Source organism: Passer domesticus, chromosome 8 (genome assembly GCF_036417665.1).
Source record: "Passer domesticus isolate bPasDom1 chromosome 8, bPasDom1.hap1, whole genome shotgun sequence".
Lineage (NCBI taxonomy): Eukaryota > Metazoa > Chordata > Aves > Passeriformes > Passeridae > Passer > Passer domesticus.
In genome coordinates this window covers 8,900,733-8,918,571 of record NC_087481.1, presented here as the reverse complement: position 1 = coordinate 8,918,571, position 17,839 = coordinate 8,900,733, and the positions used below count along the sequence as shown (strand labels likewise).

The 17,839-nt window shown below is 52.1% G+C and overlaps 2 protein-coding genes and 1 long non-coding RNA gene across 3 annotated transcripts in view; 1 reads left to right on the top strand and 2 right to left on the bottom strand.

Moving 5' to 3' along the window:
* LOC135305571 (zinc finger protein 850-like) overlaps window positions 1–17,839 on the top strand; it is a 296,716-nt gene that overhangs the window by 14,924 nt on the left and 263,953 nt on the right. The gene's annotated exons all lie outside the window — the stretch shown is intronic.
* Window positions 1,584–4,168, bottom strand: LOC135305712 (uncharacterized). Its single transcript, XR_010366695.1, has 2 exons — window positions 3,683–4,168; window positions 1,584–3,556 (listed from the first exon to the last, which is right to left on the bottom strand). It is a non-coding gene; the product is annotated as an uncharacterized LOC135305712 (long non-coding RNA).
* LOC135306002 (olfactory receptor 14J1-like) lies at window positions 11,461–12,225 on the bottom strand. Its single transcript, XM_064429574.1, has one exon. It carries the CDS (start codon window positions 12,223–12,225, stop codon window positions 11,461–11,463), a length of 765 nt encoding a protein of 254 aa, XP_064285644.1.

Sequence of the window (17,839 nt, the reverse complement as noted above, 5' to 3'; positions counted from 1 at the left end):
ATGCACCCTGGGTTCCATGAGGATCTGGAGTATCACAGAGGCTCCTTGGTTCCACAGGTCTCCACTCTGTCACCATGGATCCTCTGTTCCATGAGGTTCCATGTTGTCACCATGGTCTCCTTGAATGGGCAGTGTCACAATGGACCACTGGTTCCATGAGCCCTCGCTGTGTCACAAGGGTCTCCTTGGCTGCATGAGGAACCGAAAACCATTGTATAAACATTGAGCAACACCTGCTTAACACACCTGGGAACATCTGTTTGCATTCAAAAGAGGGGTTAAAGGTGGGAATGGCACCAGCAGCTTGTATCTGCAGAGGAGATCCAGGGAAAGGACAGGGACAGAGAATTCAGCTGAAAGACTCTGAGAATTCTGCTTCCAGAGATCATTTCTGGTCACACTGTCTCCCTTGTAGAAAGGTGACGCCAGTCCAGGCAGCCTGGACTGAGCAGGTGGTTCCTGAGTGGGGTTTGTTGTTCAGGAAATCTGCTCAGGCTTTCCTACTCCTTCCTTACAAGCAGGAAAACAACTGGGCCTGCATGCAGGCAGAGCCCTGAGGAGAGCAGGTGGGACACGTTGCAATGGGCTGGGATGTGGAGCTGCAGAGCTCAGGGGACAAGGTTCTGCTGCAGGGCACAGGGATGTCAGTCCCAGACAGGCCATGTCAGACATGGTGAGGCTGGGGGTGAGGAGCAGGTTGTCCAAACAGAGTCAGCCTGCAAGGGGCTCATTCTTCTCCATTCCCAGATCTCCTAATGAGACATTCAGCATCAAGATCACTTCTATCACCTCTTCTCTGCAATGAAAAAAAACCCCAAAAAACAAACCCACACATGAGATTAAAAAACCAAAAATCATGAGGTGCACTTTGAAATCTCCCTCCTTAACAGAACTCCAAACTGACTCCAATCACTGCACAAGCCCTGGAGACTTGAAGACAATTGAAGGGAGACAAAGAGCTCCTGAGGGCTTTCTGTATTTTAATCAGCCCCATGGTGGATTTTGGTCCAGGTCCAGGAGCCTCAGGCACTGAGAGAAGGATGAAGAAGCTGCTCAAGGAGTCAGCAGCAAAACTCCAAGTGCCTTGGAGCATGGCTGGGCCCCAGTGAGGGCAGGGAGTGCCAAAGGCTCCCCAGGGACTGGTGAGAGCAGATCCTTGAGGCCAGGAGTGCAGGGAGCCCAAGGCTCTGGGCAGGGAACTGCAATGCTGAGCAAGGCCTGGGCTGGCTGGGGGAAGCAGAAAGGGCAAGCCCTGAGCCCAGCCTGGGCCAGCAGGGCCTGTCCCTCACGGGTGGCTCAGGGCTCTCTGTGGGGCAGGGGGATGTGAGGTGCAGGAAAGACAAATGCCATCAACCTGTGTGACACTCCAGATTCTCAGGGAATCGAGGGCAAGTGTGACACACCAGGGCCTTGTGGAAACAAGAGGCCATTGTGAGCCTGCAGGGCTGTGACACCCCAGAACGCTCAAATGCTGGGGAAAACCAAAGGCTCCTTTACTGAGGTTTGGTGAACAGGAGAAACACCAACCAGATATTCTCAAGAGGTCAAAATGACACAAAATCTTACTGTCAAAGTACAAAAAATCAAGCAACTTTGGTAAAGGGTTTAATACAACATCCAATTCAACATGAAACACTTATAGCAGTAACTCCATTAACTCCATTTAACCTGGAAACCAAATAACCATAAAGATGTTAAATTATCCAAAAATGTTCCAGGTAAAGAGGATAAGCAGAAGAAGAAACACGGAATGACCGAAAGACAGAAGATCTACTGAAAGACACATATTCAGCTACCAACTGCTTGGGTTCCAGTGTGGGTGAGACACAAACCCCAGGAGAAGGAGGGTCCAGACCATGGGCTGAGCTCGTGCTCTGTTTTTTAAACCCTAAGCCCTTCATGCAGCCATTGTGACACTGCAGAAACAAGGAGACATTGCTGACAGCACAGAACCTCCTGGAACCAAGAGGCCATGGTGACACTGAGGTGCCTCATGGACTCAAGGAGACCATTGTGAAACACGGGGCCCCATGGAACCAAGGGGACATGGCACAGGTCTGGCTGGTTTGGCCTCCTGGGAACCACCTGATAGGTCCAGCTGACCTTGGCATGCCAAGGGCTGCTGCTCATCTGCCCCTGGAGCAGCGGGGCTCTGTGCTTTCCTTCCTGCGGGAAAGAGCTGTCCTTCTCCTCCAGGTGCCCATGGCCAAAACTGGGTTTCCTCCTCCAAATGTTTGTTTATCCAAGAATTGTTCCCAGATGAAATCTGGCAGGACAGACAGATCTGGCTGGCTTGGCCACCCAGGGGCAACCTCACATCTGCCTTTGAAACACCAGGACCATGTGCTTTCCTGCCTAATAAAAAGAACTCTTCTTCCGGTCCAGGTGCCTGTGGCCAAAACTGATATTCCACCTCCAAAATTCCCTATATCCAAGGATTTCTCCCAGATGAAAGGTGCCAGGAAAGACAGGTCTGGCTGGCTTTGCCTATGGTGGCCTGTTGGGTTGTGTCCTCAATCAGTTGCAGTTGAATAAGTTGCACTTTGTAAGTTGGTATATTCCATTCTCCCCTTATGTTAAGAGTGGCTCTGCCCCGTTGCCTCGTCCCTTGAACCCCTGTCAGTTTCCCTATCTCCTCCCCGGTTGCATTGTATCCTTTTGTTCTATCCCTCCTCAGTGCCCTGCCCATCACTCTGCGACCTGACCCTTTCATTGAGAAGCTTCTCTCTAGGGCGTCGAGTGATTGGTTCAGGGGCCGGGGCCCCTCCCCAGGACACCTGGGATGGGTTCAGTTAGGTTGGCTGTATCCCTTTATGCACTACCCCCTGGTCCTCTATTGGTTAGAGACCTGGCTCCACCTTTGTACCCACCTTGCTTTATAAGTTGCTGTCACCCTGTTAACTGTGTCTCTGCCTTCTGGTTCCCCTCGACCTTCCATCTCCCTGATCCTCAATAAACCCGGTTATCCCAGAAGACAGTGTCCGCCTTTTTCCTCGCTTCTGCTGTAGCTACCAAGGGTCCTAGAAAGTGTGCACTCTCTGTCACACCAGAGTGGAGAGTGTACCCTCACCACTGCAGCTCGGGTGCCATCGGGCTCAACGAGGCTGCCCTGAAAAGGGGCTTTTGGACATCCACAGCTGCAGGTTTGGCCCCCTCTCATCTTCTTCCAAACCACTTGGATTTCGCACTTTTATTTCTTATGGAAAAACCATCTATTTCCACCAGGAGCCCATGGCTGAAACTGGGATTCTATTCATCCAAGGATTGCTCCCAAGTTCAAGCTGCCAGGACAGACAGGTCTGGGAGCCCTTGGCCTCTTAGGGGCTGCCTCTCACCTGTCTTTGAAACACCGGGGCACAGTGCTTTCCTTCCAATGGAAAGGAACCGTCATGCTTGTCAACATGTCTGTGGTCAAAAGTGAGATTCCTCCTCCCAAAATATATCCAAGGATCCCTCTGTAAAAGCAGCTGCCAGGATAAACAAGTCTGTCTTGCTTGAGCTCCTGCGAGCCACCTCTCATCTGCCTTTGAAACACTTGGCCTCTGTGCTTTCCTTCCTATGGAAAAAACCATTCTGCTTATCAATGCAGAAATGGCAGAAATTAGGATTCTATCTCTGAAATTCCCTATATCCAAGGCTTGCTTTCAGATAAAAGCTACCAGAAAGGAGAGGTCTGGCTGACCTTGCCCTCTGATAGTTGCTTTTCAACTGCCCTTGGAACTCTTGCTTTCCTGCCTATGGAAAAGATCTGTGTTTCTGCTTCTGTCATCCATGTCCAAAATTGTTATTCTGCCTCTAAAATTCTGTATATCCAAGATTGCTCCCAGACAAAATCTGCCAGTACCATCTAATCTGGCTGCCCTTTGCCTCTGGTGACTGCCCCTCATCGGCCCCTGCAACACTGGGGCTTGGTTGTTTCCTGCCTATGGAGACCACTGTGACACTGTGAGGACCACGTGGAACCATGGAGACCATTGTGACACTTCTGGATCTTCATGGAACCAAGGGGCCGTTGTGACACTTTGGGGTAGCATGGATCCAAGGAATCACTGTGACACTGTATGGCCTCGTGGCACCAAGGACATCACTGTGGCACTGCTGGGCCACACGGTCCCAAGGGGCCAGTGTGAAGCAGCAGGGCATTGTGGAACCAAGAGGCCATTGCTGCACTGCAGGGCCTTGTGGAGCCAAAGGGCCGTTGTGATCCTGGGGGGCACCGTGGATCCATGGAGACCATTGTGGAATTGCAAGGCCCCATGAAATCATGGAGACCACTGTGACACCTTGGGGCCCCACAGAACCAGAAGGTCACTGTGACCCAGCAGGGCCTCATGGAATGAGGGGAACACAGAGCAGGCCTGGCTGATTCCGCCACCTGAGAGGCACCTGACTGGTGCAGCTGACCTTGGCATGTTGAGGGCTGCCTGTCATCAGCATGGATGCCTCCCATGGAGCACTGGGGTTCCATGCTTTCCTTCCTATAGAAAAGAATCTTCCCTTCTCTTCTCCCTTTTCAGGTGTCCATGGCTAAAATTTCCCTATATGCAAGGGCTATGCCCAGACAAAAGCTGCCAGGACAGAGAGCTCTGGCTGTCCTTGGCCTCTGGTGATGACATCCCATCTGTCCCTGAAACACTGGGGTCCTGTTGCTTCCTTCCTATGGAAAAGAACTGTCCTTCTTGTCCAGGGGCCATGCCCAAAATTGGAACTTGGCCTCCATAATTCCATTTATCTGGGAATTGCTCCCAGACAAAAGCAGCCATTACAGACAGGTCTGACTGACCTTGGCGCCTGGTGATTTTCTTGGAGTATGAGCAGAATGTTTTCATTTGCAAATAACTTGGAGAGGGCCCAGAGATCTCCCAAAGTGGAGTTTGGAGGCCTCAAGCACATGACCACAATAGAGGGACAAAGGAGCTCTATGCTCAGTGAGGTGGAGACTGAGGAGAGCAGAGAAGAGCCGTGGGAGGGATTGAAGGGTGGTTTCAGAGATGGTGGATCATTTTGACATAGTAGAGAAAAGCCTGAAAAAGGAAAAATTAATTCCAGGTGCAGGTGAGGAGGCTCAGAGTGGACACCAGGAGAAAGGAATTTTCCTCCCAGGGCAGGGCTGTGGTGCAACACATCACCCAGAAAAAGCCTGGAGCAGCCCAAGGCTTTGTGTGGGCAGGCAGAGGCAGGCAGGAGGCAGAGCTGTCAGCAAAGGAAGGGGCCAGCCAGGGGGGGCAGCCGGGGGATGACGACAGCCTGCAGGGACAGAGGCGCAGGGCAGGGACACCGTAGGACAGCCTGGGCTGCACAGGGCACAGGGATGGGCAGCAGCTGCAAGGCCCTGACAGAGCCAACTTGGGCAGCACTTTGGCCATGGCTGCTGGCCCTGGGCCTGAGCCAGGAGCAGGAGACAAGTGACCCTTGCAGGCCTGGGGCCTCATTGCCTCCTTGTCCCTGCTCAGCAGCCTGGAGGGGGCCGCCCCATGGTGCTGCCCTTGGCATTGCACATCCCCACATGCCAGTGCCCATCCCGGGAAGAGCCCTGAGCAAGGAGGGAGGGACAGGATCTGCCTGGCCAGGGGCTGGGGCTCTGGCCTTGGCCCTTTGCATTCCTCAAACTCATCCAGGTTTGCTCAGCATCAGAGACACCTTTGCCTTGTTTGTCCCCAGCTGTCATCACTGCCTCCAGTGTTCTGCTCTAACTGGGACCTGGGGACACTTTCTCAGTCATGTCCCTCAGTGGGACCCATTAAAACTTCAAGAAACTTTGGAGTTTAAATTTACGTTTGAGTTTTTGAGAAGTTCTTTGAAGACTCTCTCAGGGACTGAGTCTGAGGTAAACAACACCAAAGCCCCAGAGGATCATTAAAGTTTTCCTAGTTAGTGATGGAGAAAGATTGTAAAGAGCTTGTAAAACATACACATATCTATTTTAAAGGGTTTCTTTTATTACATTTCTCTTTAGATCAGAGGTGATTTCAGCATTCTGTGATTGATATTGACCCAGGGTCTCTCCTCAGGCGCTCTGGCCTGCTCAGAGAAGCTGTGCCTTGAGCTCTGACCCAGTGTGGACAGCCTTGCTCCACGTTCCCCAGCCCCATCCTGTCTGTCCTCACTCCCCTGGGACCTGCTGTGCTTGCAGAGCTGGCTGCACTCAGCCTAAGAGGGGTTTTCCCTTTTTGGGCTTTTTTGAAGCAATCTAATACTCCTGACTTTCCCCACTGAACACAGACACACTGCTCAGGTGTGTGCCAGCCCGAGGTGCCACCAAAAGCACTGCAGAGCTGCCCTGGGCCAGCTGTGAGGGTGGATCATCAGCCCAAGCTGCACTGGGCCCCTGCAAGGGGCTGTGGCCATGGGCACTGCCCTGACCCCACTGCTGGGTTTGGCTGCCACAGCAACCCTGATAAATTAAACTGTGCTTGGAAACACTGGGGAGGACTGGGACATACTGGGGAACACTGGAATGCTGTGGGAGACACTGGGACATCCTGGGAGTGACACTGGGAAGAACTTGGACAAGTTGGGAACACAGGGAATGCTGAGGGGCAATCTGGGCAGAATGAGTTGGACTGCAAGGGTACACACTGGGACATACTGGGAGTGGTACTGGGGGATACTAGAGAAAACTGGGGATACTGGGAACATTGTGGGGAGGACTGGGGGACACTAGAGCATACTATGCATGGCACAGGGGGGAACTGGGAAGGACTGGGAATGTACTCATGGGTATTGGGAGGTACTGAAGGGGCACAGGGGCTGTACTGGGAATAAACCGGGCTCTACTGGGAGGGACTGGAGAGGGTGAATGGGCTGTTCCCGCCTCCACTGCCTCCCATTTGCCGAGGCTCCCGCCCATCAAAACCTGCTGCCAATCAGCACCGGTCAGGGACTGTCGAAGGCGGTGCCTGGTGTCAGTGCCATATTTTCTATTTTCCATACAACTCCCGTCATGCCCCGCTGCCCGATAGCACCCCACTGGAGCTGGGACTACAACGCCCTTCATGCCCCGCGCTCCACAGACCCCACCCCGGTATCCGACCCCATCTGTTCCTTAAGTATCCCCAGACACTCCAGGATCCCTCAGTGCCCCTCAGAGCCCATTCGGGACCCCGCAAAAGAGTCCCCGGATCCCCTGAGTGCTCCCAGCCCCACAGATGCCCGGTACAGCCACTTCTGGGAATTCATCTCCTCTCATCCCCCGCAGCCCCAGAGCTCCTCATAGCACAGCCCCGCACCTAAAACTCGTGCCGTGCCCCAGGCCCTAAAGAGCCCAGTTGGAGCTCCCCAAGCGCCCCCCAGGTATTTCTGAACCATTTACATTCCCCCCGAGGACCTCAAGTCGCGGCTCGGGCCCTGAAGTGTCACCCCAAGTGCCTTCCTGAACCCCCAAGTGGCCGCAGTCCAGCCACTTCCGGGACTACAGCTCCCATCATGCTCCGCGGCGTAGGTACAGCGCTCTTCGAGCTGGGACTTCATCTCCCGTCATGCCCCGCCATCACCAAAAGCCATTGCAGCTGCGCCTACAACTCCCTTGATGCTCTGCGGCGCGATTAACCCGTATTGTACCCGCGCCTACAACTCCCATCACCCCCCGCGCCCCAGAGAGCCCCGTTCGAGCTCCCGAAGGGCTCGACCAGACCCCGAAGGGCCCCAAATTCCCCTTCCTGACCTCCAAGGGCCGCCCTCGACCCCCAAGTGCTCCCCCGGACCCCGAACTGTCCCTCAGAATTCCTGAGTGCCCCTCCAAGTGCCCACCCGGCTCCCCTAAGTGTCGTCCATACCCTCAAGTTCTTTCTAAATTCCCTCCCCAGACCCACAACTGCCTCAAATCTGCCCCAGAAATGTCTCTCTGGACACCAAAAGGCTCTCCCATGCTCCTGTCTGAGAAAAATATGATAAAAACGATGACAAAATGACTGGACATATTACTAATTACCATAAAGAGGAAGAAATAAATAGCCAATAGATCTCCATTAATTAAGGAAGGGGAATGTGCTACATAGAACCAAAGAACATTAATGTTCTTGGCTACTAAAAATGTATAGATTTTTTATGCAAATATAAAAACTAGGTAAGAAAAACCACTGTTAATATTATAAATGAAAATAAATATATACATAATTAAATAATCACACAAAACAATGTGTTACAGAATAAAACAAAAGAATAAATTACAGAAACATTTTTGGATATTTTGGGATGTCAGTCCCAGGTGGGTTATGACAGACATGGTGAGGGAGGGGGTGAAGAGCAGGTTGTCCAAACAGGGTCAGCCCAAAAGGGCTCATTCGTCTCCATGCCCAGACCTCCTAAAAAGACATTCAGCATCAAGATCACTTGAGGAATGCTTCTATCACCTCTTCTCTGCAATGAAAAATAAAAACCAAACTCACATATGTGATTAAAAAACCAAAAATCATGAGGTGCACTTTGTAATCTCCCTCCTTAACTCCAATCACTGCAGAAGCCCTGGAGACTTGAAGACAATTGAAGGGAGACAAAGAGCTCCTGAGGGCTTTCTGTGTTTCAATCAGCCCCACGGTGGATTTGGGGCTGGGTCCAGGAGCCTCAGGCACTGAGAGAAGGATGAAGAAGCTGCTCAAGGAGTCAGCAGCAAAACTCCAAGTGCCTTGGAGCATGGCTGGGCCCCAGTGAGGGCAGGGAGTGCCAAAGGCTCCCCGGGACTGGTGAGAGCAGATCCTTGAGGCCAGGAGTGCAGGGAGCCCAAGGCTCAGGCAGGGAACTGCAATGCTGAGCAAGGCCTGGGCTGGCTGGGGGAAGCAGAAAGGCCAAGCCCTGAGCCCAGCCTGGGCCAGCAGGGCCTGTCCCTCACGGGTGGCTCGGGGCTGTCTGTGGGGCAGGGGGATGTGAGGGGCAGCAAGGACAAATGCCATCAACCTGCAGCCCCTGCCAGCCTGGCCAGGGAGGCCGAGGGAGAGCCAAAGTGCAGCCCCTGCCAGGAAAGTTCCTGCTGTGGGGCCTCCAGAGGCGCTGCCCGAGCCCAGGGCACAAAGGCCTGGGTGCCTGTGGCCCTGCCAGCCCTGCCCAGCCCTCGGCCATCTGTCCTGCAGGCTGTGCCCCCTGTGCGTGCTGCTCCTGTGCCCTGGCCGGCTGCACTCGCCCCTCTCGCTGTGCCCCAGCATTTCTCACCCAGCGTTTCTGTGCCCTCCCTGGGCTCCCTGCACCCAGCGCTGCCGGCTCCTGGCACACAGAGCCGGCCATGGCGCAGCCTCACGCTGCCACACCTCGAGCACCACAATTTCACCCTGGCAGGGACTTTGCTTTCTCCTCAGCTCCAGCCTGAACCTTCCAAGCTGCACTTTGGGGATGTTTCCTGCAATTCCCACTCGCAAGGAAAGCTGTGTCTCCTGCTGGTCACAGACAGAGAAGGGCTGGTGGGAGAAGTGCTGGTCAGAGGCTGTTTGGGGCACAGTGACCATGAAATTATGAATTGCTTCAATATTACATGAAAGAAGGAGGGGCATAAATAAATCTTCTGCACTGGACTTTTAAGGGCAGACTTTGGCCTATTGAGGATGCAGATTTGGGGAGCACCAAATCAGATACTAATTCTTTTAAAAGAAACAGCCCTTAAAAACAACAAGTTCCAGGAAGGATGGAAACACTTCAAAAAAGAAATCTTGATGGAGCAAGAGTAGGTTGTCCCTTTGTGCAGAAAGATGACCCAGAGGGGAAATGACTGTCATGGCTGGGCATGGAGCTTTTGCAGGAATTTAGCGGTTAAAAAGAGGGTGCAGCACCTTCGGACATAGGGGCAGGTAAATGTTTAAGGTTGTTGTTAGGTTCTGCAGAAAGAAAATTGTTTAAGGTTGTTGTTAGGTTCTGCAGAAAGAAAATTAGAGAAGTGAAAGCTCAGTTACAACTTAACTTGGATACTTCTGTGAAGGATAATTATTATGTTTTTATAAGCACATTAATGTCAAAAGAAGGGCTAAGGACAACCTGCATTTCTTATTGTGAAGGATATGATTACCAAAGATGAAGAATGGGCTGAGGTCCTTCACCCCTTCTTTGCCTCAGTTTTCAACAATAAGACAGGCCATCCTCAGGACAAGTGTTCTCCTGAGCTGGTAGATGGGCACAGTCAGCAGAACAGCCCCTGGAATCCAGGAGGAAGCAGCTGGAGACCTGCTGAGCCACGCAGGTGCTCACAGGTGTCTCTGGGATCAGAGGGCATGCATCCTAGAGGGATGATGGAGCTGGTGGATGAGCTCCCCAAGCTGCTCTCCAACATTTACCATCAGTCCTGGCTCAGCAGGGAGGTCCCAGAGGAGTGGAGGTGCCAATGTGAGCCCATCCCCAAGAAGGGCTGGAAGGAGGATCTGGGGAGCTCCAGGCCTGTCAGCCTGACCTGGGTGCCTGGCAAGGTTATGGAACAGATCACCTTGAGAGCCATCACAGGGCACCCACAGGATGGCTGAGGCATGAGAGCCAGCCAGCGTGGATTCCATTATCTGCACTGATGATCTGTGTGAGGGGATTGAGTCCAGCATCAGCAAATTTGCAGATGACACCAAGCTGGGTGTGAGTGTGGGTCTGCTGGAGGGCAGGAGGGCTCTGCACAGGGCCCTGGACAGGCTGGATCCAGGGCCCAAATCCAACAAGGTGAGGTTGAAGAAGTCCCAGTGCCGGGTCCTGCACTTTGGCCACAACAACCCCTGCAGTGCTACAGGCTGGGGACAGAGTGGCTGGACAGCAGCCAGGCAGAAAAGGACCTGACGGATCAGCTCCTGCTCTGCTGCTCCTTCCCATCTCCCCCAGGGCCCTTGCAGAGCCCCAGCCATGCTGTTTGCCCCCAGCCTGCCCACGGCCAGCCTGGGGCTGCTCAGCCTGGGGCTTTTCTGTGCTGAGCATTGGCCTGGCCGTGTTCTTGAGAGAGCCTGGGCAAGGAGCCTGCAGCCCCCAGGGCCTGGCCTGAGGCATCAGCGCTGCCCCAGCAGTGCCCATGGCCTGTCCCTGCTGCAGCCCCGGCACTGCCACCCCCAGGACTGTGCCCGGCCCCGAGAGCACTCAGGCCCTGCAGCAACACCAGGGCCACCAGGGCAGCGGGGCAGCAGCAGCAGCAGCACTGCCAACACCAAGTGCTGCTGCTGCTGCTGGGCACAGCTGCTGGGCCAGCACTGATTTGCCCCAGCTCTGCACACAGACATTGCTGCTGCAGCTCCAGAGAAGGCAAAAATAGAGGGATCTCTGAAGAAAACTCTGCTGGGAGATCCTTTAGTTCATTTAAAGGCACAGAGAGCACAGGTCCTCATTGACACAGTCTGTGGCCACAAAGCAGGTGGATAGAAACAGAAAAAGAAATGGCACAAAGATTGGCTTTTCAATGTGGACAATATTAATAAAAGGAAATTTAATAAAAAGAAAAAAAACCCACATCCAAATCAACAAGATGCATCAAAGATGAATTTTATTATAAGTGATTTGCCGAAATTAGCCAGCAGTTTAATACTCCTTAAAGCCTCCAGTCATCAGTCTCCACACTGCAGCCTTGAGCTCCTGGTTCCTCAGGCTGTAGATGAGGGGGTTTAGGACTGGAGGCACCACCGAATACAGAACTGACAGGGCCAGATCCCGGGATGGGTAGGACATGGAGGGAGGCTTCAGGTGGGCAAACATAAGAGTGGTCATGAACAGGGTGATCACAGCCAAGTGTGGGAGGCAGGTGGAAAAGGCTTTGTGCCGTCCCTGCTCAGAGGGGATCCTCAGCACAGCCCGGAAGATCTGCACATAGGAGAAAACAATGAACACAAAACCGCCAAATCCCAAACAGATGGAAAACACAAGAAGTGCAAGTTCCCTGAGGTAGGATTTGGAGCAGGAGAGCTTGAGGATTTGGGGCACCTCACAGAAGAACTGGCCCAGGGCATTTCCATGGCACAGGGGCAGAGAAAATGTATTGGCTGTGTGCATGAGAGCATTGAGAAAGGCACTGGCCCAGGCAGCTGCTGCCATGTGGGCACAAGCTCTGCTGCCCAGGAGGCTCCCGTAGTGCAGAGGTTTGCAGATGGACACGTAGCGGTTGTAGCACATGATGGTCAGGAGATAAAACTCTGCTGAAGTGAAATATCCAAAGAAAAAGAGCTGTGCAGCACATGCTGTGTAGGAGATGTTCCTGGTGTGCCAGAGGGAATTGTGCATGGCTTTGGGGACAGTGGTGCAGATGGAGCCCAGGTCACTGAGGGCCAGGTTGAGCAGGAAGAAGAACATGGGCGTGTGCAGGTGGTGGCCGCAGGCTACGGCGCTGATGATGAGGCCGTTGGCCAGGAGGGCAGCCAGGGAGATGCCCAGCAAGAGGCAGAAGTGCAGGAGCTGTAGCTGCCGCGTGTCTGCCAGTGCCAGCAGGAGGAAGTGCCTGATGGAGCTGCTGTTGGACATTTGCACTGTCTTGGCCTGGGCATATGTAAAAAAAGTAATCATGGAATAGTTGGATTAGGAGAGGACTTTAAATATCCCAGCATAGCCTGGGGGCATTTTCCCCCCACTGCCTGCCCAGGGCTCTGCTGCCTGGAGCTGTCCCTGCCAGCAGCTTCTTCCCTGTGCCCAGGGCTGAGCCCTGCCAGTGCTGCCAGAGCCCAGCCCAGCCCTGGGGGCTCAGCTCTGCCCTGCAGACCCCTCCCAGCTCTGGCACTCCCCAGCGGCAGCTCTGGCTCTGCAGGCTGTGATGGCAACGTCAGAGCAACTCTGAGGAGGCTGGAAAAGTGACACTGATGGTGCCTCTAAGGGGCCCTGTGGTGATTCTGTCACTGCCTGGATTAGTAAGATTTGAGAATTTTTTTTTTTTTTTAATTTTTCTCCACCTGAACTGAGAGATGAATATCTATGTGTAATTTCCCATCCAGACAACCCAGAACAGTAGATTAAAAAAGCAGGATTTTCTCTTTTGTACAGCACCTGCCTTGCTGTTCTCCCAGCATAAACTACTTGGAATTCTTCTGCAGATAAATGTCATACTGGGAGCAGTCCTGACCAATGCAGCATCCTCACCACACAAGGAGAATATTTCCAAGCTTTACCAGCTGGCTCCTTCCACCCATATCTTGTCCCCCAGTGCTGGCAGCAGCTCCCTGGGCTGGCTGAGAGCTGTCCCTGGCAGGCAGCAGAGTCCCTGCCCCAGCACAGCGCCCTGGGCTGCAGGAGCCTGCTCTGCAGGACAGCCCTGGGCACCCCTGGCTGCTCTGCACAAGAGAGAATCAGAGAATGTACTCACAGGGTCTGCAGGCATTGGGATGTTCCAGCTTTAGGAGATGGCTCCAGGAGCTGCAGCTGCATTGTCCTGCAGCCAGAGGTTCCTGTGCCAAGGGCTGGCAGTGATTCTGCCCCAGGCACTTCCCAGCACCTTCCCAGCCCTGACTGATTGAAGCTCTCTGTGCCTCTGTGCTGTGCCCGGGCTGGCTGCAGGCAGTGCCCCAGCCCTGCTGGGCTGGCAGAAGAGCTGCTCATCAAGAGAAATGTGCTTTTGAAGCTCTTCTTGCTTACCAGGAGCTGCCTCTGTGCCAGGAGCCCAGCCCAGCTCAGCAGCACAGACACAGCAGCAGGACTTTAATGACCCTCTGGGGCTTTGTGCTCAGGCCCTGAACATCAGTCCCTGAGAGGCAGCTGAAGAAACCTCTCCAGAACTGCAAGTCAGAATCCAACTCCAAAGTTTCTTGGACTTTTAATGGGTCCCACTGAGGGACACGACTCAGAAAGTGTCCCCAGACCCCAGGCAGAGCAGAGAACTGGAGGCACTGATGCCAGGTGGGGACAAAGAGAAGCCAAGTCTTGGTGGCCTGGGGCACAGCAGCAGGGTCTGTGCCACCAAGGGCTGGGAGGACACACCTTGTCCTGAGGCCCTGGGGCCTCCTGGCACAGCCCCAGCCAGGCTGGGCACTGTCAGCCCCTTGTCCTGCCCTCAGCATCCCCCCCTAGCCCACATCCCAGTGGCCTCAAGGATCTGCTGGAAGGAGTCCCTGGGGAGCCTTGCTCAGCAATGGCCCTGGGGGCTCCTGAATGCTCCCAGCAACTGCAGGGTTTTCAAAGGACTTCAGGTTTGGCTTTTGCCTTGGAGTCTCTGAGAGGTCTGTGCAATCATGGCCTCCAATTATCTGCTGTAATCAGTCCCTGGAGATACTTTGTCAGTAACAACACTCAGTAGGGCTCATTAATGTTTCAAGGTACTTCAGTTATTTTAAGGTACTTGGTGTTTCCTTTTTGATACAGACTCTGTGAGAGGTCTGTGCAATCATGGCCCCAATTATCTGCTTTAACGAGTCACTTGAGAGCTTTGTACTGACACTCAGTGGGGCTTATTAATTCTTTGAGATACTCAAGGTTTTTAAGGTACTTTGAATTTTCCTTTCCCAACTGAGTCTTTGAGAAGTTTTTGTGCCATCCTGGCCTCCAATTCTCTCCTCCAAGGAATCCATGAGGAGCCTGTGTTGGGGATGGACCTCCGTGGCACCCATTAATGATTTGTGACACTTTGGGTACTCTTCTTTCTTCGACTCCTGAAAGGTTTATGCAATCTCCTCTCAGGCCCTGAGGTTCAAGGGCTGTGCTCCGAATGCACCACAGAGCTCATTAGGATCAAGAAAGTAGTTGGGTCTGCCTTGATTTCCCTCTGGTCTAGTGCTGTTCATCAGGAAGGTTTCCTCCTGGAGAAATATTTCAAAGATCTTCTAGGAAATATGTATTCCTACCTTTCTTATTATACAAGAGGTGATTTCAGCATCCTGCAACTGACACTGATCCAGGGACTCTCCTAAGGAGGTCTGGCCTGTTCAGAGAAGCTGTGCCTTGAGCTCTGACCCAGTGTCAACAACCTTGCTCCACATTCCCCATCCCCATCCTGTCTCTCCTTGCTCACCTGGGATCTGCTTTGCTTGGAGATCTGACTGCACACAACCAAAGGGGTTTTTTTGTCTTTTTAATTCCTTGAAGCAATCTGAAATTCCTGAGTTTCTCTGTTGAAAATACAGAACCTCCTCAAGTGTGTGCCAAGCCCAAGGTGCCACCAAGAGCACTCCAGCTGCCGTTAGCCAGCTGTGAGGGTGGATCATCATCCCAACCTGCACTGGGCCATTGCAAGGGGCTGTTGCCATGGACACTGCACTGACCCCACTGCTGGGTTTGGGTGCCATGGCAACCCACACCAGTTCAGGTTTCCTTGGAAACCACCCCAAGGAGCCATTTCTACAGCCAGGTTCCATGGCCACTTGCCTGCAGAGCTGTTGTTGTCCTCAGCTGCCATGGCAGCCCTCAAGACAAAGCTCTGTTCTGCACGGTGTCATGTCTCATGGTCTCTACATCTGAGAACAGACCACTCAATGCAAGGCAGGTAGCGTTGGTTTGCTTACTTAACAGGTACTCAAGATGGTCTAATTGTCCTAAAGCTTTATCCACAGTCACCCAAGGTAGTAAGATGGAGGCTGCTATTCTGTTGTTTTTACTCCAATAGGTGACATCATCTGTGCAATCAGATTCAAAGTAGTGCATAGCTCTTTTTTCTCTGTTTCTCTGGCCATTAATAATTTTCATGTTGGGTGCCAGCAAGGTAAGCCTCCCCAAGCTACAAGGTCTGCCATTGATGTGTCAAAGGATACCAGGCCATGCTCTATCCCTGCAAATAAGAAACACACCCTGCAGTAACTGAAGTGGATAGCTACTGGACCAAGAAATTATGGAAGAGGTGCAATTACACCATCGGCTCTGGTTTTTGTAAGTGGGATGATATGGGGAGATGTCTCTCCTGATAGTTTCTTTTTCTCTTGTAATTTTGCATCTTTCACCCTCCTCCCATCTTGGATGGTAACAAAACCTTACACAAAAGTCCATTTTTACAGAGCTGAGAATTTTTAGCTCCTGGAGTTCAAGCGCTGCATGCAGAAGCTTCTGGGTCCAGTAGTCCCAAGCACTGACAGGGTTGCATTTTCATTTGCCATCGGGATTGCCACCTCTCATACTTTGGATGGAATCCTCAGTTACTGGCCAGACATCTGTAGGCAATCCCACTAGGAAGGTGGAGAAGGGGTTGTCAGGGCTAGCGACAGACAGGCACAGGGTGTCTTGTTTCATGGCTTCTGCTAGAGTTATCCATACTTTGTGTTTGTGAGGGCTACCCATCCACTTGTGAGCAGCATGGTTGCAAACATCCTGAGGAAGGTGAGTAGAAGCTTCTTATGTGTCGTCTTTGAAAGAATTGTCTAGTCTGGGTCCTAGAGTCGCTGTCTGGTGTTTTTTGTCTGGGGGTGGACTTGGGGGGTTTCTTTGGTTTCCCTTTCCCTGTGGATACTAAGTGGCTGCAGGTAGGGCTTGATGTTCTTAGCCAGGATACACAAAGGTCCTTTACCATGAATGGTCTCGTTGTGGCAATTTGGTCTTCAGGTCCTTTGATGTTAAAGAGTTCTGCACTTTGGAGACTGTCACTGTCACCTCTGATCCTGGACAATGTTTCTGCAGTAGCTGTGAGCACCCAGTTAGGAGGCCACTTGGAACGTGAGATACTTGTCACGTCTGCTCCCATGTCTACAAGCCCTATCGAAACAATATGTTCATTATTAAGTTCCAGAGTGCAGGTGATTTTTGGTCGATCACAATTTATCACCTGGGTCCACATCACTAGTGAAGTGTCATCAGCATCCTGTTCAGGAAGTAATATGGCTTGGGCAATTGTTAGTCCTTGGGGTGTAAAACAAGGTGGGTCAGGAGACAGGGCCAGTACTGTAATTTCTTTTTGTCAGGCCACTGATAGTACAGATGGCAATATGAAAAATCCTTCAGTCCTTGATCAGCAGTTTCCTAAGATTAATAGTTCACAGGGCCAATTTTCAGGCCCCAGCTGTCCTGTTGATATTGCATGGGCAAAATAGTAACTTAAACCAGCAGATTCCACACTCACCAACTCCTATTTTGCCCCTGGTGATAAGGTGTTTGGCAACTGGGAGATGAGGTGCTGGACTTCAGTGCTACATGGTCTGTAATTGGTGTTTGTGCTACTTGACCTTCAGCGATTGTAGGCATCATCACCTTCAACATTTGTGTCATAGCGTGAGGCCACCTCGCATTCTGGTGGTAGTTTTTTGACAGCTGTTTGATGTAGTTACCTTTTCAGAAATTCTGCTTAATTTGATATTGATTTCCGTTAGGGACTGGATATCCCGCTTCCCCCCTGGAGAAAATATTTTCTAAAATGTCCTTGTTGACCACACCGGAAACATATTTTTAGGCCCTGTAAATGTTGCTGGGGCCCCTTAAAGGGGCAATGGCATGGCCACTAGGGCCTCTGCAACTCCTTGCCCAATGGCCTGGGCTTGTACGGCCGCTACGTGTTCTGTGGTCCTGAGGCAATTACAGCCTCAATCATCTGCAGGAGTGTGGGTTCCATCTCTAGTGGAAGGGCACGCAGCCCTTTCTTACATTCCAGGTTGGCATTGGCTACCCCCAATGAGTTTAGTAATTCATTTTGAGTCTTTTCATCCCAGACTTGTTTCTCTAGTGCCTGTTTAAGGTGATCAATAAATTTCAGGTAAGGGTCTCCAGGTTCTTATATTTACATAGTCCAAACTGGGGATGCTACCATCTAGTACCTGGATTAAAGCTTTCACAGCCATCTCTTTTATATCATCCAATATTTCTCTGGGGATACCTGCTGCTTGATCATCTGGCAGGCTGTGTTGTCCTTCTCCAGCTAGATGGTTGATTGTCAATTGCGCCCTTGCCTCATTATTAGCATAGTCTGCTATTAATTGATTTAGTAAACACTTCCATCCCCCTTTCCCACAGGGTATATTCTGTAGGTGACAAAAACATGGTCATAATATATTTTAAATCGTAGGGAGTTAAG

Bases quoted from the DNA above. Each gene is read 5' to 3' on its own strand.
- LOC135306002 (XM_064429574.1), bottom strand. From the start codon at position 12,225: ATGTTCTTCTTCCTGCTCAACCTGGCCCTCAGTGACCTGGGCTCCATC.